General features: G+C 44.8%; 1 protein-coding gene across 1 annotated transcript; it reads right to left on the bottom strand.

Moving 5' to 3' along the window:
- Positions 1 to 3,093: 3,093 nt before the first annotated feature.
- On the bottom strand, positions 3,094 to 21,942 carry SLC35F6 (solute carrier family 35 member F6). The gene is made up of 6 exons (XM_069072025.1): positions 21,727 to 21,942; positions 8,499 to 8,571; positions 7,821 to 7,992; positions 7,021 to 7,233; positions 5,382 to 5,492; positions 3,094 to 4,437 (listed from the first exon to the last, which is right to left on the bottom strand). Exons 1-6 carry the CDS (start codon positions 21,801 to 21,803, stop codon positions 3,968 to 3,970), a joined length of 1,116 nt encoding a protein of 371 aa, XP_068928126.1. The 5' UTR covers positions 21,804 to 21,942; the 3' UTR covers positions 3,094 to 3,967.
- Positions 21,943 to 26,939: the final 4,997 nt, after the last annotated feature.

Genomic DNA, 26,939 nt, shown 5'->3' with positions numbered 1-26,939 from the left:
AACTACCACATAAATGGAAAGAACAACAAAACATTTGAAACCAAATGATGTGAAACTATGATAATGTTTGGCCCCAAAGAAAATATGAGATTCCCTGCTTCCTTTGTTGCAGAGGTAGGGGGTTGTGGGTGTGGAACACCATAGATACCATCAGACTTTTTCAATGAGTTGGTTGATTTTGCTCTTTGGTATAAAAATTGGCTCTCTGGGAGAAGCAGGGATATATTAGAAAGTGTAGATATAAAAGATAAAAATAAAGTACACTTTAAAAAATACTCAACACATGGTCATTTAGCCTATCCTTGAAGACTGCCAATGAATGGGAATACAGTTGGGACAACCCACTCCACCTTTTGGTAGCTCTGATTGATCGTCTCTAAGGTTTTCCTGACATCAAGCCCAAGTTTGGCTCTTTGCAGCACTCATCCAATGTTCCTGCACTTCTGCCCTCTGGAGTCCAAAAGAACAAGTGTAATACTTCTTGTGCCAGCCCTTCAAACATTAGAACACAACTGTCCTGTTTCTCCTTTTTTCCGGGTTTGATATCCCCCATTTCTTCCATCAGTTCTACAATCTGCACTCTGGGCTCTTCACCATCCTCACTACCCTCTTCTGGATATCTTTAAGTTGGCAATGTCCTTCCAAATATATGGTGCCCAGAACTGACTATGATACTCTAGATGAGATCTGAGAAAAGGATGATCTTGTTTCCTTATTCCCAGGAGCCATGGTTCTCAGTGCAGCCCAAGATCCTATCAGGTTTCTGGCTGCTACATCATGCTGCTGATTCATGTTACTTCACTTATCTTGTACCTGCAAAGAAATTTTTCTTTTGAACCTAAGCACAAGACTCTGCATTGATTTCTACTGAAGTTCATTTTATTAGATTCAGCCTATTGCTTGTGTTGAAGATCTTTTCAGATCCTGACTCTGTCATCCATTATGACTGTGACCCTTTCTGGCTTTTTGTGTCCTCTGAAAAACAAGCTATCTACGCTTCCATACCAGAAAATTTAAATATTCCTAATACTCATATTTGATGTCACTCCCCAGCTTAAACACTTTCATTGGCTCTCTCCTAAACCCCCCCCGCCACAATCTTCTCAACTACTTTCCCCAATTTATTTTACATTACTCCCTATTCATACTCTGTTTCAGCCAAATTGACCTACTAGCTGTTACCTGAACTCAGCATTAGGTTTCCTTATCTCTGTAACTTTGAACAAGTCATCTCCCATGCCTGGAATTTACTTCCTCCTCCTCTTAGCATATTCCAAGCCCAAGTTTCCTTCAAGTCTCAGTTCAGATGTTACAACATGAAACCTTTCTCTGAAACATGTAATTAGTTGTTGACACTCTGTCCTCAAACTGTTTTATATGTACCTTCTTACACTTAATGTCTGTTGAACTGTCTTGTAGGAATGCAAGTTTCCTGAAGATAGGAAAGGGTTCCTTTTTTCCTTTTGTATCTCTGGTCCTGAAACAGCCGCTTATGCTTAGTATAACATTCAACAAAGGTCTGAGTTGTTATGAGGTGAGGTAGAGAGATGGATCAAAAGTGGTGATGTTCCAAGCCTTAGTGACTGGGAGGATGGTGCAGCCAACTACAAAATTAGGATGTTGGATCAACTGAGGGGCGAGGTTTGAGGACCACAGATATAATATGGGCAACTGAAAAGAAACTGAGTTAGTGGGCAAGATGGAAACACCACTGGAAAAGGAGTCAGATGACTCAGGTTCACAACCTGCTTCTGCCACTTGAATGCTGTTTATGTACCTGTAAAGTGAGGGTAATCATATTTATAATACCAGGTTCACCAGGTTGCTACAAGGAAAATTCTTTACCAATCATAAGGTGCTATATAAATGTGAGCAATTATTACACATTCCCTAAAGTGCTTCTGTTCAAAAGCAAAGTTAATGCTCCTTTTAGATTCACGTGGTCTTCCTGCCCTGATTAGGAGGGTCTTAGGACTGCCAACAGCACCACCAGGGGGCACAGATCACAGACCTAGAACTTGAAGGGACTTGGAAATCATCTAGTCTGATCCCCTCATTTTACAAATCAGCAAACTGAGGCCTGGCGAGGATCTGCTTAAGGTCACATGAATAAGAAGTGGTAGAGGTGGGCACTCTCATTCCAGACCATTGTACTGAGAAGACTGAATTGCTCTGGTATCATTTTCTCATCGATCCTATTTACAATTAATTGCTTAAGTCATGGCTCTTTTGTCTCTGCACCTGGTTCAGAGATTCAGCTAGCCTGTCTATTCATTAACTAATCCTGCTAATTCTTGCCACAAGGAATTTCACTGACCTTGGGAAATGTGCGTGAATGCTACAGAGTCAGGCCTAACATCCTTATACCACCACGCTGGCCTTCGAGGATGTCTGATTTGTCCTCCAAACGTCTAGTCTGCTATCTTGCACCTGGACTCAGACAATGAGCTCATCTTGGCCTCATGAGACAAAAAGAGGGGTGTTGCTAACCACCATTATCAAACTTCCAGCCAAGCATGTTGTTCCCTGGGCCTCAGCTCTGGACTTGATCATGCTGTCCTTAATTCCATGATGTCAACTACCCTGTTCTGTACTCCCCAGAACCTATAAAAGGGGAGCTGTCCATCTGCTGGGGGCCTTTGGCATTAATGGAGGCAAACCACGGACCCATTTATTGACATGCAGCATGACTCTGCTAATAAACATTATCTTGCTCAGAGATTTTCCTTTTACCTTTTTGTAAAATCAAGACAGCATGATCACCTCTAGCAGTTTTACTTAGTTTTGTCTAACTAAATGTTAACCACTGAAGTGCTTGCTCGTAGGAGAAGGAAACCCCCCCACCCACCCACCAGCTGTTATATAATATCCTCCAAAACCTTCTCAACTCAATTGTGGGTCTTAGTTTACATGTTATCAAAACCACATTTGCTCTAGAAGAGGATGCAAAAAGGATGTACCCAGTATCCCTGGACTAGATTTGATGATGCCAAAAGTTCTTTATACCTCTAGCACATCAGAATTCTATGCCCAGACATGGTCTACTCAGTCCTCACACTTCCCTCTGCCAAAAACGAAACCAAAACCCTGAACTTAACACATTATAGATCACTCTTCTATTAGGTTTTACTTTTAAAAAAGAAATGCCAAATGCCAAAGGCGATAGTTCAAAATGCTACTGAGCATCTCCTCCCTATTCCCAGCAGACCCAGCTGAACCCCTGGTCCAACTCCAATCAGCCTGTGCTCCTTGGCATCTGGACTACAGGACAGAGCTGTCACCAGCAGTGTAAACCACTAACACCTGTGTCCTAAGCAGAACCATCCCATCATCATCATCGTGACGAGGAGCTATGACTGCTTCGAGGGGAAAAAGCAGAAAAGAATGGAGATGGATCTGAGGGCCAAATCAATGAAGCCTGATGCCCATTGAGCTCACGGCATTCATGACTGGCTGGCTCAGACACCTTCTACAGGTGACCCAGCAGGACACAGGTGTGAGAAAATACACAAGTTTAAGTCTGGTTCTGAAGCTGTTGTTGTTTTTTTTTTTTTTTAGAAAACTAAACTTGGTTCATGATTCAGGGGAAATGATTAATATTAAGTCTGGATTTGTGATAGAGCAATTCAGGTGACTGGTTCAGTCCATCACTTCATATAATGAGGCTGGAGACAGATGCAGGGGAGCCCACGCCCTTCTCCTGGGTCTCTGAGTCCTCCGCAGGTTTTCAGGGTATGTCCTGGACCAAAGGAAGCTGAGAAATACTGTTAGAGTAAAGGGCAGTGGAGCTAGGTTCCAACTCCAGTGGCACATCCAGGGTCTTCTTGCAGGAGAAGGCAACAAGGTGGGAGAAAGGACCTTAGACACCCTATTTCCCAGGTTCTTCCTGAGGATCCCAGGGATCCCTGTCCTCAGGGAAAAGGAGCCTAAAATTCAGGGTTCAGTCACTGGTAGACCTGGTGGAAATTCAGCTGTTCTCATTAATGGGAGTATGGTTGCCCCTGAGCAGGCTTTCCCGCTCATGATCCTCAGCTGGGGGCTGATACCAGGGCAGACGGGCCAGCAGGGGCTGGTGCAACCCATTGTAGAGAGCTGTACCCACCAGGAGGATGAAGAAACCTAGGATCTGCAGCGGGTGAAAAGTCTCCCAGCCCAGTGCCAGGCTGAGTGCCCAGATGACCACAGTACGGAGACTGTCCAGTACCATGCGGGTGGTGGCACTCATCTCCTTGGTGACACTGATGCCAGCGAAGTTGAAGAAAGCAATGCTGCTAATGTTGCCCAGCAGTGCCACAATGATCAGTGGCTGCCTTCCCAGCTGGCAGAAGGCATCCAGTGCATCTTCTAGCATGCCCCGAGGGTTCCCACTGAAGGTGCCGGCAGGAATGTAATACATGGGAATCAGCAACACAGTGAGGATCACAAAGCCAAAGAGCCCTGGGGAGGAATGAGGGGGCAAAGGAATGAATGTTTTCACAGACTATGTGCTGAGTTCTCAAACTCCAAACGCATGTGAGATTTTCACTAAATAATGCTCCCGAAGAGCTTGGGGTCTCAGGCCTCAAAATCTCTCCAATCTGTTCCTTTCTTTCCACTCTCACTACAACTAGTTTCTGATCACTTTTTACCTGGTCCACAGTAGCTTTCTCACTGGCTTCCCTGCTTCCAGTGTCCCTTCACTGTGATTCATGTTGCACCTCTCACCCAGATAAAGCTCTTCAAAATACCATTTTGCTTATTCCACTCATTGGCTCAAAAAACTTCCGTGGCTCCCCAGTACCCACAGAAAAAAACTTAAGCTCGACATGGTTTCTATTTTCCAAATACAACCTACATTTTTAGCCTTATCTCCTATAATTCTCCCAACAAACTTGGACTCTGGACTAATGAGACTTCACTCATCGATCCCTTGACAGGCATCATAATTTCCTGCTTGTGAGTTTTCCTTTGCTTAAGTTATTCCCTCTTCCTATAACATACCATTTTTCATCTATGAGAATTCTACACATTTCTTAAAGTCAACTCACATGCCATTTCTACTGCCATGTATTCCTTGATAACTCACTGGATGGAAGTGATCCTTCCTTCCATATTCACTGTGTTACAAGAACAGGGACTGTGTCCTCTACACAGTTAGTCCAGTGTTTTGCACATAGTAGATGCTCAGCTCACACATGAACTGAGAAGGGTATAATCAGAGGCTGTAAGGACCTTTTCAAACAGAACTCATTCCCAGCATTCTCTGGGTACCTCACCTCATTTCTGTCCCTTCCTCAACATGCTTCTCTGTGCCCTCCCATATCTGACCCTAAGTTCTCTCTGCTCCCCACCATGCACTCTCCATGTCTTCTCTTTTTCTTCCCACCTGCCCACAAACATACCTTCAGTACCCACAGCCCGAAGTGGGTGCACATTGTGTCTGTAGACAAATTTTTCCTCCAGCACCATTTGGATGGAGACAATCACTTGTGCCATGATGATCAGCAGGTCCCCTGTTAGAGAGGGAGGACCAGAAAGAGGTAAAGTAGTTGCACTGAGGGAAAGATTTCAGAGGCCATGGGAGGGGATTATTGTTATTTATCTTTTGCTCTCAAAGAGGACCATGGCATCAGGAAGGTGATGCCATGACTTGCAAGTGAATTGGATATAAGTGAGAGAGGGCTCTGAAAAGTCACCAGTCTCACTTTCTCCTCCAGAGCCACATGGATTCTGTGGCCAGATATGGATCAGGACAACCGGAGATGGCCCCAGATGTAGTGGGAGACCTTGGCCTTTTTAAACTAAGGTCTTTGCCAGGTCTCAGTTTGACTGAGGCAATGCCCATTTGGCTATTAAGGTTAGGTAAGAAATGAAGCAAAGAATAGCCTTTTTTACTTAGTCAAAAAAAAAATCAATCTGGGAGGGTAAGACCCTCAGGGTTTCTGGGCAAAACAGATTTCAGAGGCCATGGAAGGGGATTGGAGGAAAAGGTGAACAGAAGATGGATAAGTGGGCCCTGTATGACTTCCAATGAAGAATTAGGACTGAGGACTATTTAAATATAATTTCTTCAACTCTATATCCAATGCTTGGAGAATGGTTCAGAGTCTATCAATGGTACAAAATGTAAGAGTGATAAATGAACACAAGGCATTTCACCAGGATGGGAAGCAGCCTCAAGAAGACTGGGATCCAAGCCTGCCAAACACATACATCACTGTGACTCTGGGCAAGTCCCTGAAGCTCTCAGTGCTGCAGGCAAGTCTCCAAGACTCTAAGCTGTAAAGCAGCTCCTGATCTGCACTGGTGGAAGGAGCCTCCTCACTAGGAGTTCAGTACATCAATGCAATGACAGGTGGAGACCAAAAAAGGACACAGGTCAAGATGGAAAAGTCTTCAGTGAAGTGATGCAAGGCAAGCTTAGAAGGTCCTGAACAACATTCACTGACCTCAACTATAAATGGAAACACAAAAAAGGGAAACAAGCAAGAGGCATCTGAACTTTGGAGGGACTTGGAAGGTGCCATGAGGCAAAGCCAGCTGGGATTCTACTTGTTTGTCTGGCTCTCATATTTTGTTCCTTACTTTGCATGCATATTTGCCATAGTTCAGAGTTGTTAAGTTTATAATAAAACATTTAAAATATATTAAAATATCCATCATTTTTTTCCTTTTCTTTAAAAAATCCCCTCAGTAACACTGCTCTGAAGAGGGAAAAGGCAGGCAGGGTTGGTCTCTTGGTCACAGAGCAGGGTGGGGCCAAGTCAACACCCAAGGCCATTCCTGACCACCTTCCATCTGGTTCTGCCCACAGCTCTGCTGGCTGCCTTGTGGTGCTCTGGCCCAGGACTCAAACCTACTTCTTCTCTTCAGCTCAGACACTCTCAACATCAACTCCAATCTGCCCTATCCCTTGAAAGCCCTGCTGTGCCTGGGTCTTGGAGGCAGCAGGCTAGCTTCCTTGTCAGTCTCTCTCGTGGGACTCTCTCCCTGGGAACCATCCAGCTGTAGAAGGCTCTGTTCACTACAGTTCCAACATACCTGTGATCACATCGCTGAGCTTGTGTTGATCTTCATGCTTGCTCGTGAGGTCAGCCAGACCCACAACCACCAAGCCAACGATTGTGGCAAAGATGCCCACCCACTGGCTTGGCAGTAGCTTTCGTCCCAGGAAAGCCACAGAGAGAAGACCCGTGAAGATTATCACAGCCCCACGAAGCATCTGGAAGCTGGAGGCACTAGTCATGTTCAGGGCTACAGAGAAGAGGAGAATTCAGTCTAATTGAACAAACATTTCTTAAGAGGATGCTCTAGGGGAAGTACAAGTTTAGATAAGACCCAGGCCCTGTTCTTGGGGAATAGGAGGTGTAGTAATAACAACAGCTGACACTTTTACAATGTTTTATGGTTTAAAAAGAACTTCACATTTGAAATGTAACACATAAATACACAGTAAGGACCTAAGAAAATTCTAAGCAAAGTGTTATGGTAAGGTATAAGTAGGGAAAAGAATTGTTACTGAATTAGGGAAGGTAAAAGTGATCATAGGGAAAGCACTGTGGAGGGGGCAACATTTAAGTGGAAATTAAAAGAACATGTAGGAATTTAACGGGTAGAGGAGGAAAGGATATAAGGGCACAAGTAATCCCATAAGCAAAGGTTTGGAGTTGGGAAAGCACAGGGTATCTAAAGAAGAACACAGATAGTAATATGTCTTGGTTGGAAGATGGAAAAGAGAACGAGGGTGGGAGGAAGGGTCCTGCTGCTGCTGAAACACTCTCCCGTCCCACCCTGCCATACCTCAAAGAGCTTGTCCTTGCCCAGGAGATCTTATTACTTACCCACATACATAATGCTGGTCCCAGTCATGTCACAGAGGGCAGGGGGCAGGAAGAGCAGTGCATTGAAGGACTGCTGGGGCTCCACACTAGAGTCTGTGTGCCCCCAAATTCTGCACTGAAGTAAGTAGAAGGCTGCTAGGCAGGAAAACTCCCCCAGGAACATGCCCACTGCCTGGAATTAATACAATCACAGACTCTTAGAGCTGGGAGGAACATTAGAGGCCATCTGACCCAACCTGCTTATCTTAACAGTGTCCCAGGTGCAAGGGCGATGGCTCCCTAGGAGAGGGATGTGGTACTTTTATGGTCTGGGGTGGAGATGGAGATGCTTGAGCTCCAGGGCTTGGGGAAGAGTCACTTTCCCCACTCTTCTCTGACGTTCAGGTCCTTCCTCAACATATCTATTATTGGCCAAGGACAGCTAGCCAACCCTCCTGCTCTGCTGCATCTCTACATAGCTACTGGGAGCAGGGCAGGGCAAAACAGAAAAGAATAACTAATGATGCTTTCTGAGTCAGGTCTGACTCAGTCCTCAGCTTCTGGAAGCAAGAGAAAGTTCTGTGGCTATGGTATGGAAGAAGGGAACTTTCAAACCCTGGGTGCCAAAGAAAGGAATGGGAGCTCAGAGCCACAAGAGAGACAGAAAATTTGAGGGAAGGTAGGACTGGGAGAGGATACCTGGAGGAAAGGATGCTGGAAGCTGTGGGCCTTGCTTCCTCCACAGCCCTCGGTCACAAAGTTGTCAGCCCATCTGGAAGAAAGAAGAATGGCATTGATTGGTGAGGCTGCTATGCTCCCTATTCAACCCAATTCAGTAAAGAAGCATTAAGTACTGATTAGTCTACCTAGTCTCCGCTGTCAAGGACCTGACAGCTGAGGCAATAACATGCCTCCAGAATGAGTGCCACTCATAGCCTACATTTCTATAGCACTTTAAGATTCGAGAAATGCTTCATATGTTGTTTTACTTGGTCCTTACAACTATCCTGTGAGGTATTAGCCCTACTTTACAAAAAAGGAAACAGGTTGAGAGGCTAAATCACTTGTCCAGGCTCTCAAAGCTACTAAGTGTCAGAGACAGGATTCGGACTCATCTTCCTGGCCCCAAGCCCAGCAATCTATCTATCCACAAGGCCTACGTGGCCTACTATACGGTACAAAACAAGATAGAAGAGTATACTAGGAAGGTATTTAGCAAAATGCTAAGCAAAGCTGATGGTAAGTTACGGGAGCACTTTATAGTTGAAAATGTCTTGATTGTTATTTTGCTTCATCCTCATACAGGCCCTGTGAGGTAGACAGTGCAAGGATTGTCTCCACTTTCTAAGTTCAGAAAGGTTACGCTCCTTCCTCAAGTGACAAAGCTGGTAAGAGGAGACGCTGGGACTGGAACACTGGTCTTGTCCGACTAAGGTACTTTCCCAGCCTTCCTGAGGGCATCAGGATTGCTCCCTCTTCTGAAATCCCTCTGGTACCGTAGCTATGCTACATGTCACAGCATACAATCCAAACAGTTTCCTGGTTTGCTTTATTGGCCAATGACTCAAGTATGGTTTCATAAAATATCATCTCAAAAAGAAAATGGTTACTCTTCAGAGTAAGGACTGTGTCTTCTAATCCTTTGTTTGAACCACAGCACTCAGCACAGGTGTAGACATAGAGCAGGCAATTAGTGGAGTCAAGCTTTGAGGAACTGGGTTTGGCAAAGCCGGCTCTATATTTAGGAGATAGTGACCACCTGGGCATTACTAGCGTGTAGGTATTATTCCCCTGGTACCTAGCTCACGGGAGACAAAGAGGCTGAGAGCTAGTGACTTAAGGTTTTGGTCAGATGAAACAGTAAAGCAGATTTCTAAGAATGCTTCTGCACCACAGAGGTCTGGGGAGCAGGTCCTGGGGATAAGAGCAGAGATCAGGGAGCTGTGGCTGCCATCAGGAAGACCCGAGTTCAAATCTTTCCTCAGACATTGACTAGGCTGTGCGACGCTGGGCAAGGCACCAGCTCTTTCTGAGCTTCAGTTTCTTTTGCTGTAAAATAGGGTTAAGACAAGATCCAACGTACAGTATTCTTTCGAGACTCAAATAAGCTAATGTATGGAAAGTGTTTTGCAAACCTTAAGAGTGCTATATTATTGTTAATAGGGGACTGAAAAGGAGCTTAGAGCTCACCTGGTTCAGAACCACAGAACTGGAGAACTGGACAACAGGAAGGGACCTCTGCAGCCACCTAGGTCAATCTAGGCCTGAAAGGAATCCCTGCTCTACCAGAGCTCACACGTGGCACCGGGCCTCTATGTGACCTCTTCATTCTGCTTCTGCCTCTTTTCACCTTCCACCAAATGCTGGGGAATTTTAAGGGTTCTGCCTCCAGGGGGCCACCAAGAGCAAATCTAAGGGCTCCTTTACATGATGGCCTTTCAAATGCCTGCAGACTGTTATTACATAGGTCCCCTCAGAGTCTTCTCTTCTCCAGCCTGAAGATCCCCAGTTCTTTCAACCAGTCCTTGTAGGACATGAATTCAAGGCCCTTCAGAATCCTGGTGGCCTTTTCCTGGGTATTCCTTCAGTTTGTCAATGTTTTCCTTAAGCCATGGTGTTCATACTTGAATACACTATTCCTGACGAGGTCTGATGAGAGCCCAATACAGTCAGATTGTCACTTCCCTATTCCTGGAACCTATGTACCTCTTAATGAAGGTCAAGACTGCATTAGCCTTTTGGGCTGCCACGATCATACCACAGTCTTGTCTTGGTCCATTAAATACTCTAATAACTGATCTAACCATGTCTTTCCCATTTTATACTTTGTGAAGCCCACTCTTCATCTTAGTAAATTTAGCCCAAAGCTCCAGTCGAGATCCTTCTGTATCCTAACTGTCATTCAGTGGGTTTGCTCTCCCTCCAAGCTTGGTGTCATCTGCAAAGCTGAGGAGCGTATCATTGAATGCCTTTTATAGGAGGCCCTGGGACAAGCACAGCAGCACCCCCAGCTTCTTCCTTTGAGAACTCCCAACTCAGCAACACTGAGTTGTTAAAGATATCAGTCACCCAATGCATTCTGAAGCCATCTGATAGTATTAGCATCTAATCCACTTCTTCATATTCTCCACAAAAATAGTAGAGATAGTTTATCAAAAGTTTTGCCAAAATCTACAGATCATAATCACAGCACTTTTCTCATCTACTGGCTTAAGAAAATCATCAAAAGAAGGAAATGAGGTTCATCTGGTGTGATTCACACTTGATGAAGCCACGCTGGCTCTCTGGGATCATCACTTCCCTTCTAGATGCTCACCAATCATCCCTTTGATGATCCATTTTAGGCATTTCTCAGCAATCTAAGGCAGATTTATAGGCCTCCTCCAGGCTTGTGCTCCCCTCTCCCATTATGGGCTCTTTCCAGTACGACTGACAGTGGCTCAGTCCTCATATCTGCTAGGACTACAAAAACCCAAGGATGCAGCCCCCTGGGCCAGGCGCCCTGACTCCAGGCAGGGCAGACCTCTGCTCTCTTCTCCTGGTATCCCACTGCCTCTTCCTCATTCTCGTCCTCTCGTTTCCAGGAAAAGGTTGTTCTCCTTTGTAGGGAAAACAGAAGCAAACCAAGAACTGGGCAGGTCTGCTTTCTCTGTTGTCAGTGATCATCATCCCATCCACCCCAAGCAAAAGCCTCTCTCCTTCTCTGATCTTACTCCCAAGAGAGTTTAACCCCGCCCCAATCCCCAGATTGTCCTCATCTTATCTTGCCAGTCTTAGCTCCTTTCAAGCTTTAGAGACCCTGACAACGTTTCTGCAGGCCTGGGCCACATACCTCTATACCCTGTACATGTCTTAAAAATCCAAGCGGGTTGAGGAGTTCCCTTTGCCTCCGCATCAGTTTCCTTAGACAAATTCTGCTTTTCCTCCTCACTGGAAACTTTCTCTTTGTAGCTTTAGCACCTTCCATCATCGTTGTGGTCTGATTGTCCTAAAGCATTTTGCTCCATGGGAAACTATCTTTCCTCTGAAAACTGCTTTCCTCAAATCGAGGGTGTTTGTCAGATTATGCCCCATTTCCTCTCTTTCTCTATCACAAATTCTATGATGGAGGGGTCACCTACCTGTTCCCCCCCACCAGTGATCCTCTAATTTCCTCCCCAGCAACCAGGTTATCTCTGTAAGTGTGAATCAGATTGAGAACAGAATTTTTCCTTTTTGGTTCTTCTGCTTTTTAAAGAATTAAGTTTTCAACAGGCGAGTCAAGAAATTATTAGCTGTTCTGCTTCTGCCAGAGAGCATTCCAGCAGATGCCTGGATAATCAAAGCCTCCTGGCCCTCTTTTCCCCTCCCATCACTACATCTCGTACCTCTGTCAGGTGTGCAATTGTTTCTCAAACTAATCTGTTTCCTTTCTGTCCAGGTGGTCTATAGTATACTTCAATGACAATGAGTTGAGTCTAACCTCCTCATTTCATACAGGAGGGGACTGAGTCCCAGACAGATGACGTGATTGGTTCAAGTGCCACTTAGCACAGCAGGGCCTAGAAGCCAGGGCTTTGGTCTCTGCTATACCTGGGTCCCCTGCCTGACAAACCCAAGTCTCTGGCCTGCTGACTCTTGGCTCCTCTCTGACCAGGGGAGAAAAGGGAAATGGGTCTAAGCTGCAGATCAACCAGAAGTGTCACTTGGGCAGGTTGCCCAGAGTAAGTCCCAACCTGTTTCCAGCTTTGCTGACAAAAAAGAAAACACAGGAAGTGTGTGGGTATAATCATTTCTCAGCCCCAAATCATCACACAACCCCTGAAAGGGTCTTTCAAGGAGCATGGGGAAAGGATGGGCAGGATGGAAAAGCAGGACCCCTGCCTACTTGGTTCTCCTGCTCAGGAGCTCTCACCTGGCACCCCTCCCTCTTTTTCCAGACTTGGGTATGCTCCTGGGATAGAACAGAGGAGAGGGTTTAGGACTTAACCCTGCTGCTGCAGGGTCTGGGATGCTTAGGAGAATGTCTGGTTCTAAGATGGAGCTGGAAATCCCCATCAACATGACTAGCCAGAGACCTGCAGACTATTCCCTGGCACTTTCTTTCAGCACTCACGGACAATCTCCCATGAATGGGGCTTGCCTGGACTGGCCAGACAGAGGGATGAATATGCTGGCAATATTCCCAGGGCAGGGAAAAGGGATCTTTTTGTATCAGCCCCTAAGGTGTAGGCCCTGGCCTCCTCAGGGATTGGGTGTCAGCAGGGCGTGCCACTCCATCACTCCTTTCAGTTTCCAGTGACAGATGATTAGAGCCAAGTTGAGGGTTTCTGGGTTGTTTCTGCTTAATTATGGACACTGGGTACCCTGACTCCCCCATAGAGATGGGGAATGATGCAGAGGTTCCACAAAGCATGATGCAATAGAAAAAGCACTGGCCTCTGAATCAGGAGACTTTGGCTCACGTCCCAGCTTGGACATTAGTTAAGTGATCCCAGATAAATGATTTATCCCGAGCCTCAGTTTCCTCATTTGTAAAATGGGGCTCATAATATTGACCCTAGTCATGTCATGGGACTCTTGCTTTAAATAATTGTACTCTGTAAACCTTAAGTGCAATAGTAATGTTAGTTATTAAACTGCAATTATGAATATATAATTATTTAATATGTAAATAAAATATGTAATTATTGGGATTTAAGAGACTTTAGAACCTAGTACAATCCCTTCAATTTTGAGATGCAGACACTGAGGTCCATGGAGGTTGTGACATGCCCAAATCAGATGCCAAGGTTAATAATATTAATATTAAATATTTTAATTGATAATAACAAAAAAACTAAGTCTCCAGATCTTAAAATTGCTATGCCCCCACCAATCACCTCCTGAAAAAGATCCCAAAAACTCCTAGGAATATTATAGCCAGGTTCCGGAATTCCCAGATCAAGAAGAGAATATTACGAGCAGCTAGGAAGAAACATTTTGAATATTATGGAAACACAATCAGGATAACCCAGAATCTGGCAGCTTCTACACTGAGGGATCGAAGGGCCTGGAATAGGATATTCCAGAGGGCAGAGGAGCTGGGATTAAAACCAAGAATCACCTACCCAGCAAAACTGAGTATCATCTTTCAGGGGAAAATATGGTCATTCAGTGGAGAAGGGGATGAGAGGGGGCAGTGGAGAAGGGGATGAGAGGGGGGAATGATGGAAGGGAGGGCAGGCTAAGGGGAGGGAAGTTGGAAGCACTCACTTTTGAAAAGGGAAGGGATCAAAGCAGAGAATAGAACAAGTGGGTGGTGGGATAGGAGGGAAGGAAATATAGTCAGTCTTTTACAATATATCTACTATGTTAATGTTTTGCATTAGCTACACATGTACAATCTATACTGAACTGCTTATCTTCCTAGTAAGGGTGAGTGACAAGGGAGGAAGGTAATGAATCTGGAATCCAAAGTTTTAAAATCAAATGTTTAAAATTATATATACACATATACTATTATTAATACTATCTTACATGTAATTGGGAAAGAAGATATACAGGCACTGGGGCATAGAGATCCACCATGCCTTACTGGAAAAGTCTAAGGGGGTATGGGAGAAGATATGGGAGAGAGCAGATTGGAGGAGGGGATATCCTGTGGGACTGCTATTCTAGGGTGGTGGGTAGGGGAAAAACGGGGAGAAAATCTGTAACTCAAAATCTGGTGGAAATTAATGATGTAAATCAGAAGTTAATAAAGCATTTGAAAAAGGAAAAAAAAACAAAAAAAACCTGCTATGCCCAATGCCAGCTTTCTGGCAATGGCAGAGTCCTTGGGAGTCCTCTTTGGCCTACTCATTCCCAGTCCTGGCATGTCAGTCTTGTAGTAAATCTAGGGCTGCTAGGAAATCAGTCATGGTGCCCTGAACATGACTGATGTTTTTGTTCTTGATCACAGGATTATAAATTTAGAACTGTCAGAATTCTTATAGGTCATTCAGTACAGCCTCCTTATTTTACGGATGAGGAAGCTGAACACCCTTCTATCCCCCCACCCCCAAGTTAAGTGGCCTGCCCAATAAGTGGCAGATCCAGGATGTGAATTTGTGTTCTCTTATTCCAAATATGGTGCTCCTTCCACTGTTGTTTACTTGTTTCAATCATTTGATTCTTCCTGACCCCATTTGGGGTTTTCTTGGTAGAGATACTGGAGTATTTCCTTCTCCAGCTCATTTTACAGATGAGGAAACTGAGGCAAACAGGGTTAAGTGACTTGCCCAGGGTCACAGCTAGGTAATGTCAGAGGCTGGATTTGAAACTCAGGTTTTCTTGACTCCAGAACTGGCTTTCTATCCACTGCAACACCTAGCTGCCCTCACTCCTTCCATTATACCAGGTTATCTTTTCATCTCAGTCTCAGGGACACCTGGATCCTGAGAGCACAGTCAAATTGGTATAATAGGCATTAGTCCTAGGAGTGGCAACAATCCTGGGCTAAATGTCCTGCTTCTGTCCACAATTATAGCATAGTAGACCTTGAAGGAGCCCCAGAAGTCATCTAGACCAACCTCGTTGCTTTTCAGATAAAGTGAAGCCCACAGAAGGGGGTGGTTTGCCTATGGTCACACAGCACTTCAGGAACAGATCCCACGTCTAATTCTAGCCCTGTTCATGTGTCCAGAAGCCAGCCAAAGCTATGGCAGCTACCCATCCTCTTCTCCTTGTCCTCTGGGAGGGTCTGTATGGGATGGCTAGTGTGAAGGGTTTTCTGGGTCAAGCTGGACTGAATGGTCTCAGAGCAGGAGGACTGGTGCCACCCTGAGAGGTGGGATAATAGCAAGAAGGTTAAACTTCAGAGTCAAGAGAAGCCAAGGTTCAAGTCCAGCCCCTGACATCTGCATGGGCAAGTCACATATAGGCTCCCTTAGCCTCAGCTGCCTCAATTGTAAAATTAGGATGATAATGCTATGTAGTTAGTACTTGTTGTGAAGACCAAATAAGATAACAGACATAAAATGTTTCCAAAACTTTAAAGTGCTTTAAAAACATCCGCTTATTACTATTATCATCACTGCCTCCAAAGAGCTGGTAAGGTCGTGGCCCATTAAGTCACACACGTGGCAGAAGACGCTGACTCCCTGGGGAAGTAGCCAGAAATAGCAGATATTCACTGGTGGGATACAAGGTGGTGAGGCAGAGAGAGCTCAAATAGTCACTTCCCCTGGCTCAGTTCCTCTGAAAAATGTTGGGCTTTGTATTGGTCTGGGCTTCTGGGGAAGAGAGTGAAAGGCAGATGACTCAGTATGATCCAGCAGAGGAGGATCTGAGATCTGTGGCCTTCTAGGTCCTCGGTTGCAGCCTTTTGACTGAGTCCAAGTTTTATAGAACAAATCCTTTTATTAAAGTTATGGGTTCTGAGAAATTTGATGATCCCTAAGCTCCCTTCCACTTATGAATGCTATGATCCAATGAACTCCCAGGCCAAAGCCTTTCTGCCCCGCGCCCCCTCCCCACCCCCCCCCTGCCCCCCCGTCAACCCTCACAAACGCTCACCCATCTTACCTGAGCTGATCCTAGTCTGTAGGGGAGTCAGGAGGGCAAAAGCTGCTTTCGTTCTGAAAGGGTCAGGATTTATGTGTGTTCACAGAGGAGAAGGGGGAGAGAGGGAAGGAAAATAAACAATTGTTCCCTGTTCAAGAGTTAAGGTCTGTGCCACAGGCGCAAACCCTGCCTATCTTCCACTGTTGGCAAGTCATTTAACCTACCTGAGCTTCAGTTTCCTCATTTGTAATGAGAGTTTTAGACTAACTGGCCTCTTTCAGCGCAAGGTCTATTTTCCTTCAATCATGGCCCTTGGGGCAACAGGCATGGTAGGGGTTAGAGGAAAAGACAGTGGTGCCCAGGAGAAAGAGTAAGGAAGTGGCTGGCTTGACTTGGCTCAGAGGACAGAGCATTAGGTTTGAGTACAGGTGTCCCATTAAATAATAGAGCTGGTCAAAATTCTGTGATTGAAAGGTTTACAGAAGAGCTCCTCGGGGCGGCCAGGTAGCACAGCGAGTAAGAGCACCGGCTCCAGTGTTGGGATGACCTGGATCAAATCCGGGCTCAGATATTCAGCACCACACCCAGAAATAACTTTCAGCAAGTTACTTAACCCCCGATTGCTTATAAAAAAAAAAGGCATTCAGAGCCCTTCATAACCCTAGTTCCCTCCTACCTTTCCAGTCTTCTTACATCTTATTCCCCAACTTGTACTACCAGATCCAGTGACACCAATCTCCTGGGCATTGTCTCTGGTCGTCCCCCATGCTTGGAATGCTCTCCTTTCTCTGTTCTGACTACTGACCTCCCTGACTTCCTTTCAATCTCAACTAAAATCCTACCTTCCATAGGAAGCCTTCCCCAACCCATCTCAATTACAGTACCTTCTCTCTGCTATTTCCTATTTATTCTGCATAGAGCTTGCTTTGTATATATTTATTTGTATGTTGACTCCTCTATTGGACTGTAAGCTCCTTAAGGGCAGGGACTATCTTTTGCCTTTTTTTTTTTATCCCCTGTGCTTAACAGTACCTTGAACATAGTAGGCACTTAATAAATGTTTACTGACTGACCAAATGACTTGACAAATGAAAGGATTGGCCTAGAGAACCAGCAAGGTCCTGTCAAACCTTGACATTCTTTGAAATCTGTGTCCTCCAGTTTTCTTTCTTCTTTGGGTTGTATCCCTGAGACCTCACTGCTAGGGTCAGATTAGGGGAAGGAGAGAAAGGGCTTTTCAGAAGAACAAATTCTCACTCAGAACAGGCTCTGCCAGTGTTCCTTTGGGCAGTAGAACTGCCCCCCCCCCCACTAGCCTTCTGCCTAGTGCTTAATGGGCTGGGGCTGAGATAAAGGCAGAACCCAAGGGCTCTGGCCCCAGGGAAGACAGGCTAAAACAATGTGAAAGATTTGTTGGCCTAGCAGAAGTAAATGTGTTTACTTACAAAAAAATGCAACTGTGGCATAACCTAGATCAGGGGTGGGGAACCTGCAGCCTCAAGGCCACCTGATATCACACTTGAAGACCTAGAGGGCCACAGGTGGCCTCGAGGTCACAGGTTCCCCACCCCTGGCCTAGATGTATCAAACATGTGGCCCACAACACTATTAAGTATGGCCCAAACTAGTTGTTCAGTTGTTTTTCAGTCATGTCCAACTCTTTGTGACCTCATTTGGGGTTTTCTTGGTAGAGATATGGGAGTGGTTTGTCATTTCCTTCTTCAGCTCATTAGATGAAGAAACTGAGGCAAACAGGGTTAAGTGACTTGCCCAGGGTCACACAGCTAGTGAATCTCTGGGACCAGATTTTTAACTCAGGAAGATGAGTCTTCCTGACTTTAGGGTCAGTGCCTCCTGGCTGCTCTGGCCCAAACTAGATTAAAATGTAATATTAACATTAAATATTTAATAAAATAAATAAAAATGCAACACGGAAAACATTAATATGTAGCTTTCTGAGTCAGTATGTGACTTGTAGGGATCTTTATATATGCTTTAGTGGCCCTCATTTCTATTTGCATTTGATCCCAGTGATATAGCTGAAAGAACACAGAACTTGGAATAAGAAGATCAGGGTTCCAATGTCTGCTCTGCACTTACAGGGCATGTGATCATAGGCAAGCCCCTTCACCTCCTCTGTGCTGGGTGACCTTGGGCAATCACTTCACCTCTCTGGGTCTCAGTTTCCTCATCTGTAACATGAGAGAGTCAAACTAGAGAGCATGAGGTTCCTTCTAGCTCCAGTTTCAGGACCTTAGGAACCCATCTAGGCTTTACTTGCTCCCTCTGTGAGGCAGGGTTGATAATAACCTCCAGCTACTTGGCACAGTGGATAGTGCATTGGGGCCTGAAGTCCAGAAGACTCCTCTTCCTGAGTTCAAATTTGGTCTCAAGACACTTCTTAGCTGTGTGACCCTTGGGAAGTCACTCAACCCTGTTTGCCTCATCTGTTTCCTCATCTGTAAAATGAGGTGGAGGAGAAAATGGCAAAGCACTCTAGTATCTTTGCCAAGAAGAGTTGGATGTGACTGAAATGACTGAACAATACACATCTCAGTTGTAAGAAAAAAAACAGCATTTAAATGTGTTACTTATTAAAGTTTTGTGGAGTGGAATTCCTCTTTCTTCTGTGGACAGGGGACACAAGAAGAGAACAGTGGTAGAGAAGGAAGCCTGGGATCTTGAGTGAGACCCAGTTAAAGGGAATGGAATTGCTAATCTTGACTCTGGGACATCCTTCTGGGAGCAAGGGGAATCAGAGAATCATAAATTTAGAGCAGGAAGGGACCTCAGACACCATTTAGCTTAACCCCATTATTTCATAGACAAGGAAACTGAGGTCAAAAGAAGGGAAGTGACTTAGCAAAGGCATGCAGAGACTTTGGAAGAGCTGTTATTCAAAGTTAGGTGCTGCCACTCCAAAACTTGTGCTTTTTACCTTACCACAATGAACTGAGTAATTTGGGACCAACAGGTCAGAATGGCTCTCCAGGGGAATTCTTTATAGCTGCTAGCAAGGGACTTCTTGATATGATAGAGTAGTGAGGATAGAGAGGATCTGATGCTTGGGTCTAGGGGAGCAATGTAGTAGACTCAGTCTCCAGATGTAGTTTGTTGGGAGAGTTCTTGAGTTTGTTTCTGTTTCAAGTGGAGCATGTCTGTCTGATTTTTTGAGGGAGGGTTATGTCGGGGTGTCCCTAAAGATATGGCTTAGAACATTAATCAATCAAGATTCACCCCCATGTTCTTCCTAAGCCAAATTATTTGCATTACAGCCTGATTTCTGTATATCAACCATCAGGCTGGAAATTTAAACTGCGATCTGCCAAGCTCTTCCCCTGTCTTCTGTTCTTGGGAAGTGTCTCATTACCCCCACAGTTTCTAACTGGCCTTGAAACCACTGCTCTGTGTTCACAGCTTTGAACTAATGTCTCCTGTGTAGGTGGGAAGATGATGCAGCAGAAAGATTAGTAAGTGAAAGCCTGGGCTCCAGTCCCACCCAGTTCTGCTGCTTACTTAGGTTACTGAACTTCTCTAAACCTCAGTTTCTTCATCTGTAAAAGGGGTATAATCCCAGCCCAGCCTATCCCCCCAAGAAATTATGAAGATCATATGAGATTATGGAAATAAGGACACTGAAAACTGTGAAACTGTGCAAATGAGAAGTATAATTACAATGTGAGATTCCTCACACCAGAAACCACCAGGGATAGGATCAAAGGTTATCCTCCAATTTGGGAAGCTAACTCAACAGGACTGACTGGTAGATAAAGGCAACAAAGGCAGACAAAATCACCTTCCCTTTTTCGTGATCAGGGATTTCCTTGCTTCCTACTAGACCACTCTACTTGTTTAGAGCTTTTTAAAAGAATTGTATTAGCCCAATGTTAGATGACAAATAATTCAAAGCCTTGGAAATCTGTGGGAAAAGTAGTGAGGGGAATTTTTTTACAGGCCTTATCCCCAACACAAGTGATAAGGGATAATGGAGTACACCAATTTCAAGCATCCCTGCATGGCCAAAGTGACAGGGAAAGGAAGGAATTCTAAAACCCTAACTTTTTTGCCTTCTGTCTTTCCTTCCCCTACAAAGCCAGGATGCTAGTCTTACCATTTAGAGTGCAGAAATATCTGTGTTAAAACATAAATGATAAATTTTTGAAACTTCAGCACTTTATCACATATAGCAGGTGCTTAACCAATGTTTGTAAAATTGAATCAAGTACTTATTAACTTTGTGATTTTGGCCAAGTGATTGTGCTTCTTTGGGACTCAGTTTCCATGTCTTCAAAACAAGGGGAGTTGGACTATGTCTTTCCAATGCCTTTCTAGCTCTAGCTAAAAAGATGAACCTTACACAGAAGTCAGATGTTCCCTCCCTCAACAAGTGCTGCTTTCATTTTGAAAAAGCAAGCTCAATATTCATTTCATCACCCCTCTCTTCTAAGGGCAAAGGTCTTAACCACCAATACCCATTTTATTTATGTCGAAACTCAAGCCGCCAAAAGGCAAGGCACTTTCTAATTAACCCCAGTGAAACAATCTTTGTGGGCCTAGAATCCTGCACATGAATTGGCCTCCTCCCAACACAGTTTGGAGGACCAAGATCTGGAATTCCATTCAACACAAATGAACTAGGCAGGCATATAATAGGCCTGCTATGGTAGTAAAGTAAAAACCAAGTAATGCTTCCATCAAGAAACTTACATTCTACTGGGGAAGAGACAACCTATACAGTAGGGCATACACTTTTAAATAAATACACCACAAAACAGGGCACACACAAAAAAGTTTTTGGAAGTGAAGGGGGTTAGCAACGATGTAATATATTACAAGCAGATAAGGAGCTAGGTGTTGAAGCGTATAAAGAACTGGGCCTGGAGTCAGGAAGACTCATCTTCTTGAGTTCAAATCTGGCCTCAGACACTGCCTAGCTGTGTGACCCTGGGCAAGTCACATAACCTTGTTTGTCTCAGATCCCCATCTGTAAAATAAGCTGGAGAAGGAGATGGCAAACCGCTCCAGTACCTTTGCCAAGAAAACCCCAAATGGGGTGATAAATGGGACCCAACTGAAAAAAGACTTAACAACAGGCTGGAGGCTCCGGAGGCCACATAAAAGGCAGAGGGGATACCAGAGGAACAAACACTGGCAGGGGACTCATCAATCATCTCTTCCAACCTCATTTTACAGACTAGGAAACTGAGGCCCAGAAATGGGAAGCGGCTTGCCCGAAGTGGGCTAGAGGCAGAGGGGGATTCGAACCCGGACGCTCCGGCTCTCTCCGGCGCACTCCGAGGCCTCTCAGCGGGTTCATCTCGAAGCTCTGGAGGAGGACTGGATGCGGTGCCCCGTCCTCCCCGCGCCAGCCCGGCCCAAGGCCCGACCCCAGGGGTGGGGGGTCCCCTACCCCCCAACTCACTTGGCCGAGAGGGTGTTGATGGAGCCGGTAATCAGCATAAGCCCGGCCAGGAACAGTTGGTACTTGGTCCACGCCATGGTCAGGCTGTGCAAAGGCAGCTGCCCTGATGCTGCCGCCGCTGCCGCCGGGGTCCGCGTGACTCCCGGGGCCGAGGGACTGGGACTACGGCCCGGGGTAGGGGGATGGGAGTGGGGGGTCCGGGGCTGGCAAAACGCAATTCCCTTCCGGGCCGGTGATCACCTGACCCACAAAAGTCAGCTGCCCTGGAGCCCCGCCCCCTGCTTAATCCCAATCCCTCCCACCCCCACCCAGAGGGCGCGCAGTCCCGCAGAATAGAGAGGGAGGCTCGGGTCGCGCGCACGCGCACGCGAGCAGCTCGGGATTCCGGAGCTCCCCGCCCAATGGTTCCCTGCCACCATCCCCCGCAGGTCGTTTATCTCTTAGCCCAGTAGTGTGAGCACGTGCTCTCAACTCTGGTCTGCCATTGTGGGGTGGGGCTGGAATCCCTTCTCTTTCGGAAGGACTGGGTGATTCTGTGCTTATCTTCTTCAATCCGTCAGTCAATCAATCAAACAAATAAACAAACAGCAAGCTTTGGTTAAGGACCAAGAAGTGCTGTTTACACCCTTACACTCACTTAGTGCAAAATCCTGCTAAGTAGATAGGGGACTATTTATACAGACGAGAAAACAAGTAGTATCAACCAATCAATACACATTAATTAAGTGCCTACTACGTGCCAGGCTCTGTGTAAGAGCCGGGGATTCAGAGAGTCGAGACAGCACTTGGCCTCAGGGGGCTTGCAATCCGAGGGGAGAGACTACACGCGCACAAATACGTATAAAGTGAGCTATGTACAGGATGAGTGGGTAAAGGGGCGAGGGGGGCGGCGGGGAGCCCGGGAATTAAGAGGGGATAGGGAAGACTTCCTGTACAGGGTGGGGTTTTGGCTGGGACTTAAAGGCCGCTCGGGAGATCGGTGGTCGGAGGCCAGGAGGGAAGAGCTCTTTAAGGACGAACTTGATTTTTTTTTTTTTTGTCTTACTGGTGGGCTGTTACTAAATGTTTATGGAACTGAGCCGAGACAAGTGGTATGGTGGATAGATTCGCTGACCTTGGAGTCAGCAAGATCGGAGTTCAGATATGACCTAAAACACATACTAGATGTTTTAACCTCTGCCTCAGTTTCCTCAACTGTAAGAGGGGGATATTGATACCATCTACTTTGCAGGGTTGTTGATAGGATCAAACGAGGAGCTTTGCATGCTGCCTAGCGTATAGCAGGTGTTTAAAAAAATGCTTATTCCCTTCTCCCCAGCACTTTGTATGTAGTATTCTTCTCCCCCCACTTCCCACCCACTAAATGCTTGTTGGATGCACCCAGAGAGCTGCAGTGGATCTGTTTGCCCAGGGGCATCCTGCTAGGTGCTCAATGTGACAGAAAAGGGACTTTCCTGGGATTGTAGACTTAGAGACATACTGTGCCCCAGAAGTAATTTCATTTATTTATTTATTTTTGCTTTTTGGAGGGCAATTGGGGTTAAGTGACTTGCCCAAGGTCACAGGGCTAGTTCTTGTGTTAAGTGTCTGAGGTTGGATTTGAACTCAGGTCCTCCTGACTCCAGGGCTGGTGATCTATTCACTGCACCACCTAGCTGCCCCAGAAGTCATTTTAAAGATACTGCCCAGGAAGGTTATGTAAATTGTCTGAGTCGGTACAAGTGACAAAGGCACAGTTTGAACCCAGTGCTCAGATTTTAAGATCAGGGTTCTTTGTCTTACTTGAAAATGTGTTGACCTATCTAGCTTTCTTATTACATAATCATCCTTTAAGTCTTTGATGCCAGACTTCCAAGCAGATTCTCTCTTGGACAGTCAGAAAACTCCCATAAAGGTCTGCTGAGTGACCTGGGATCTGTTCCAGCCCCATTCCTGTCGATTTATTCCTTCTCCCCACCCTGCCCCCAGCCTCAGCAGAAGTAGAGGAGAGAGGGCAGAGAGGAAGAGAAAATGCTTATGTGCAGTTTCCTCCCCACCAAGAACAGATGATGACATCTTACGTCAGAAATATAAGAAAGTGGTACATCTGCTCACACGTGACCTGTTCATAGACAATGATACATATCCTGTCTGTTGTCCTTTCTCCCTTTACTACATATCTCATCTGTGTCCCCTTCTTTCTACTCACACAAACACAGCTCTGAGTAGGCTTTCATCACCCCATGCATGTCGGGGCTAGAACTTTGTTGTTCAGTTGTTCAGTCTGACTCTGTGCTGTGCCAGTTTTGCCCCTGAAATAAGACTGTGGGAACACTAGTACTGTTAGCTCAGATTAGACAGGCAGCTATTTAGTCCAGGAAGCTCCAACTTAACTAAAACTAAAACTAATATTCTATCCTCTTCTAGTCTGTTCTCCAAACATTTATTAAATACATATTTATGTACAGAGCACTTTTCCTGGCCTGGGGGAGATACAAAATTTAGATAAAACAACTATCCTTGCTCTTTTCATATTGTTGTTCAGTCTTGTCAACTCTTCATGATCCCATGTGGGGTTTTCTTGGCAAAAATTGGTTTGCCATTTCCTTCTCCAGTGTATCCCCATTTTACAGTTGAGGAACTGAGGCAAACAGGGCTAAGTGACTTGCCCAAAGTCACATAGCTAGTAAGTTTTTGAGGCCAAATTTGAACTCAGATCTTCCTGACCCCAAGTCATCCATTGCTGCCTTGCACTGCAGCTAGGTCTCAATGATTAATAGTGAATACCCAGCAGACACTTAGCACCCACCCAGAAAAACCTTGAGCAAGTTACTTAACCCCAATTGCTTTAAAAATTAATTAATTAATTAATTAAAAAATTAATAAATACCCAGAAGTGGTCACATTATTTGAATTTTCCTGTATATTTCCATTGAGATAGAACTAATTACCATATTTTACATAATTATAACTTTAGTGAAAATATGAATACATGTGAGTATTTCACAGGATTCATTATTCCCACTAATCCTTATTTCTCCCCATTCCAATCCACCTTTCACTCTACTGCCAAAGGGATTTTCCTTAAATGTAGATCTGATGATGTCCTACCCCACTCAAACTCCAATGGCTCCCTTTTACCTCCAGGAGCAGATGTAAAATGTTCTATTTGGCATTTAAACCCCTTCACAGAGGAGGAACTAAGATGGTGGAGTAGGAAGAGTTTCAACCAAGCTTCCTCAACAAACAACTCCTCCACAAAGATCTAGAAAACTCACTATACCAAGTCCTGATCATGAAATATAAAAAAAAAAATCATGAGTAATTTTTCTAGCCCAGGTTTGTATAGGGAGATAGAGAAGTATTCAGATAGTGGAGTAGGATCTAACTAGTAATGTCTTTATAGAACATTCCAGGGCAATCTGTCAAATTTCTCACAGAAGGGCCTAAATTTGTGTAGGCTTCAGCTACCTGGCAGCTATGTCACTCACTACTCAGTTCTGGGTCAGAGATCCAGAGCAGAATAAGAAGGGAGAATGCATCTAGGGGTGGTAGTCCATGGTGAGGAGTGGTCAGAGGGCTTAGACTGTGTACTGTGAAAGGAACAGTGGCTGCATGGCTGACTCCAGGGGTTGAGTGTGTGTGGGGGGGGGGGGGAGGTGGAGGGTGGAGAGAGGGTGACAGGGAGAGAGAGTGTCTCAGTTCTAGCTTCCAGCCCAGTCTGCAACCTGCAGCAGAATAATCAGAACAGGAATCCCAGACCAAAGGAAAGCTTGCAATTCTGTCCCTTTGAACCAGCAAAGCTTTCTAGCTAAGGATAATTGAGTCCAGGTACAATCTATTGGAACTCTTGACTGAGCCAAGCTCATGGGCATATTGCTCAGACACAAATCCAGGTCAGGAACTTGCAGAGAATAAAAATAAGTCTTTGCCCTGGATCTGTCCACTTAGGGAGCAACTGAAAGCTTTCTGATCCCAGAGTGAGCTATCTTTGAAATCTTGGAATTGATACAACACTTAGTACCTCCAAGAAAGTAGCAGTAGGACCAGCCCAGCCATCTCCTCTTCTAGAAGTGAACAGAGCCCAGCCCTAATATCAAATCCAAAGTCATGGAAGTAGGCTGGAAGAATAGCAAACAAAAAGAAATTCCAAACATAAAAAGCTATTATGGTGATTGAGACACTCAAGATAGAAATCCAGAAGAGAATGACTCTACAACATTAAAAGCAAAGATTCAAAGAAAAACACATGTTGGGGGTAAGTTCAACTAGAATTCCTGGGAGAGCTGAAGCAAGAATTTTTTTAAAAAATAGTAATTTTTTTTTACAATTATACGTAAAGACAATTTTAAACATTTATTTAAAATAAATTTGATTTCCAAATTTTCTCCCTCCTCCTTTCTTCTCCCCTTCCCTAAAATGGCAAGCAATTTTATATAGATTATATATGGAAGCAAGAATTTTAAAAGAAGTTAAAATTTTTTTATAAATGAGAGACTATAGAAAAATGTGAAAAGAACTTAGAGCTCTGGAAGAAAGAATTGGAAAGGGAATTAACAGCTTGTCACAAGAGGTATAAAACCTTATGTAAACCACTAATTCCTTGAAAATTAGAATGGACCAAATGGAATCTAGTGACTTCGTGAGAAACCAGAAAATGTTAAAATTAAATGAAGAGACTAGAAAAACTAGAAGAAAATTTAAGATTCCTATAGCAAAAACAACTAACCTTAGAAAACAGATTTATTTTTTTTTTGGGGGGGAGGTCTAACCTTCAGGGTGGTATTGCAAATCTGGGGGGAAATTGTGCAGAACTATAGGAAATAGGAATTCTCTGGAATATAAAAGATTTGGTTTGATAGCAACTCCCAGTTCATCTCCCTTCCAAGGGAACTTGATGAGCATTCTGATTGCTTTATATGTTTTCTATTTATGGTTTGCTATGAGCATGTAGGGTGAAATAAAGGCTGTTCTATGATTGATATGCATGTCATTTCTTGAGGGCTTATATGGGAGTTAGAGGGCCCTTTTACTTACATTTGGGGGAAGAGTAGATATGAGCAATACCTAAGTTTTATTTTGAATGTTTCTTGAAGGTAGGAGCAGTGAGCCAAAAAGAAACTGACTCTTTAGGCATCAACCTTTAAAATTAGCATCCCTGGGGGAGTGGTAGTGGTTCTGAGCCATGGGTTACATACGTAATTAGTTCTTGCCATCCAATATATAGTATAGCT

Source organism: Petaurus breviceps, unplaced genomic scaffold, assembly GCF_028583685.1.
Source record: "Petaurus breviceps papuanus isolate PSGF00001 unplaced genomic scaffold, PetGlider_PUasm1.0 90845, whole genome shotgun sequence".
Classification (NCBI taxonomy): domain Eukaryota; kingdom Metazoa; phylum Chordata; class Mammalia; order Diprotodontia; family Petauridae; genus Petaurus; species Petaurus breviceps.
The sequence above is the reverse complement of the archived record's forward strand: the minus strand, read 5'-3'. Positions and strand labels throughout refer to the sequence as shown.

Coding starts and splice junctions, on each gene's coding strand:
- SLC35F6 (XM_069072025.1), bottom strand. CDS start 21,803: ATGGCGTGGACCAAGTACCAACTGTTCCTGGCCGGGCTTATGCTGATT. Junction 8,572..21,726: donor ATCAACACCCTCTCGGCCAA/GTGAGTTGGGGG, acceptor TCTTTCTTCCAG/ATGGGCTGACAACTTTGTGA. Junction 4,438..5,381: donor TCGGGCTGTGGGTACTGAAG/GTATGTTTGTGG, acceptor ATTCCTCCCCAG/GGCTCTTTGGCTTTGTGATC.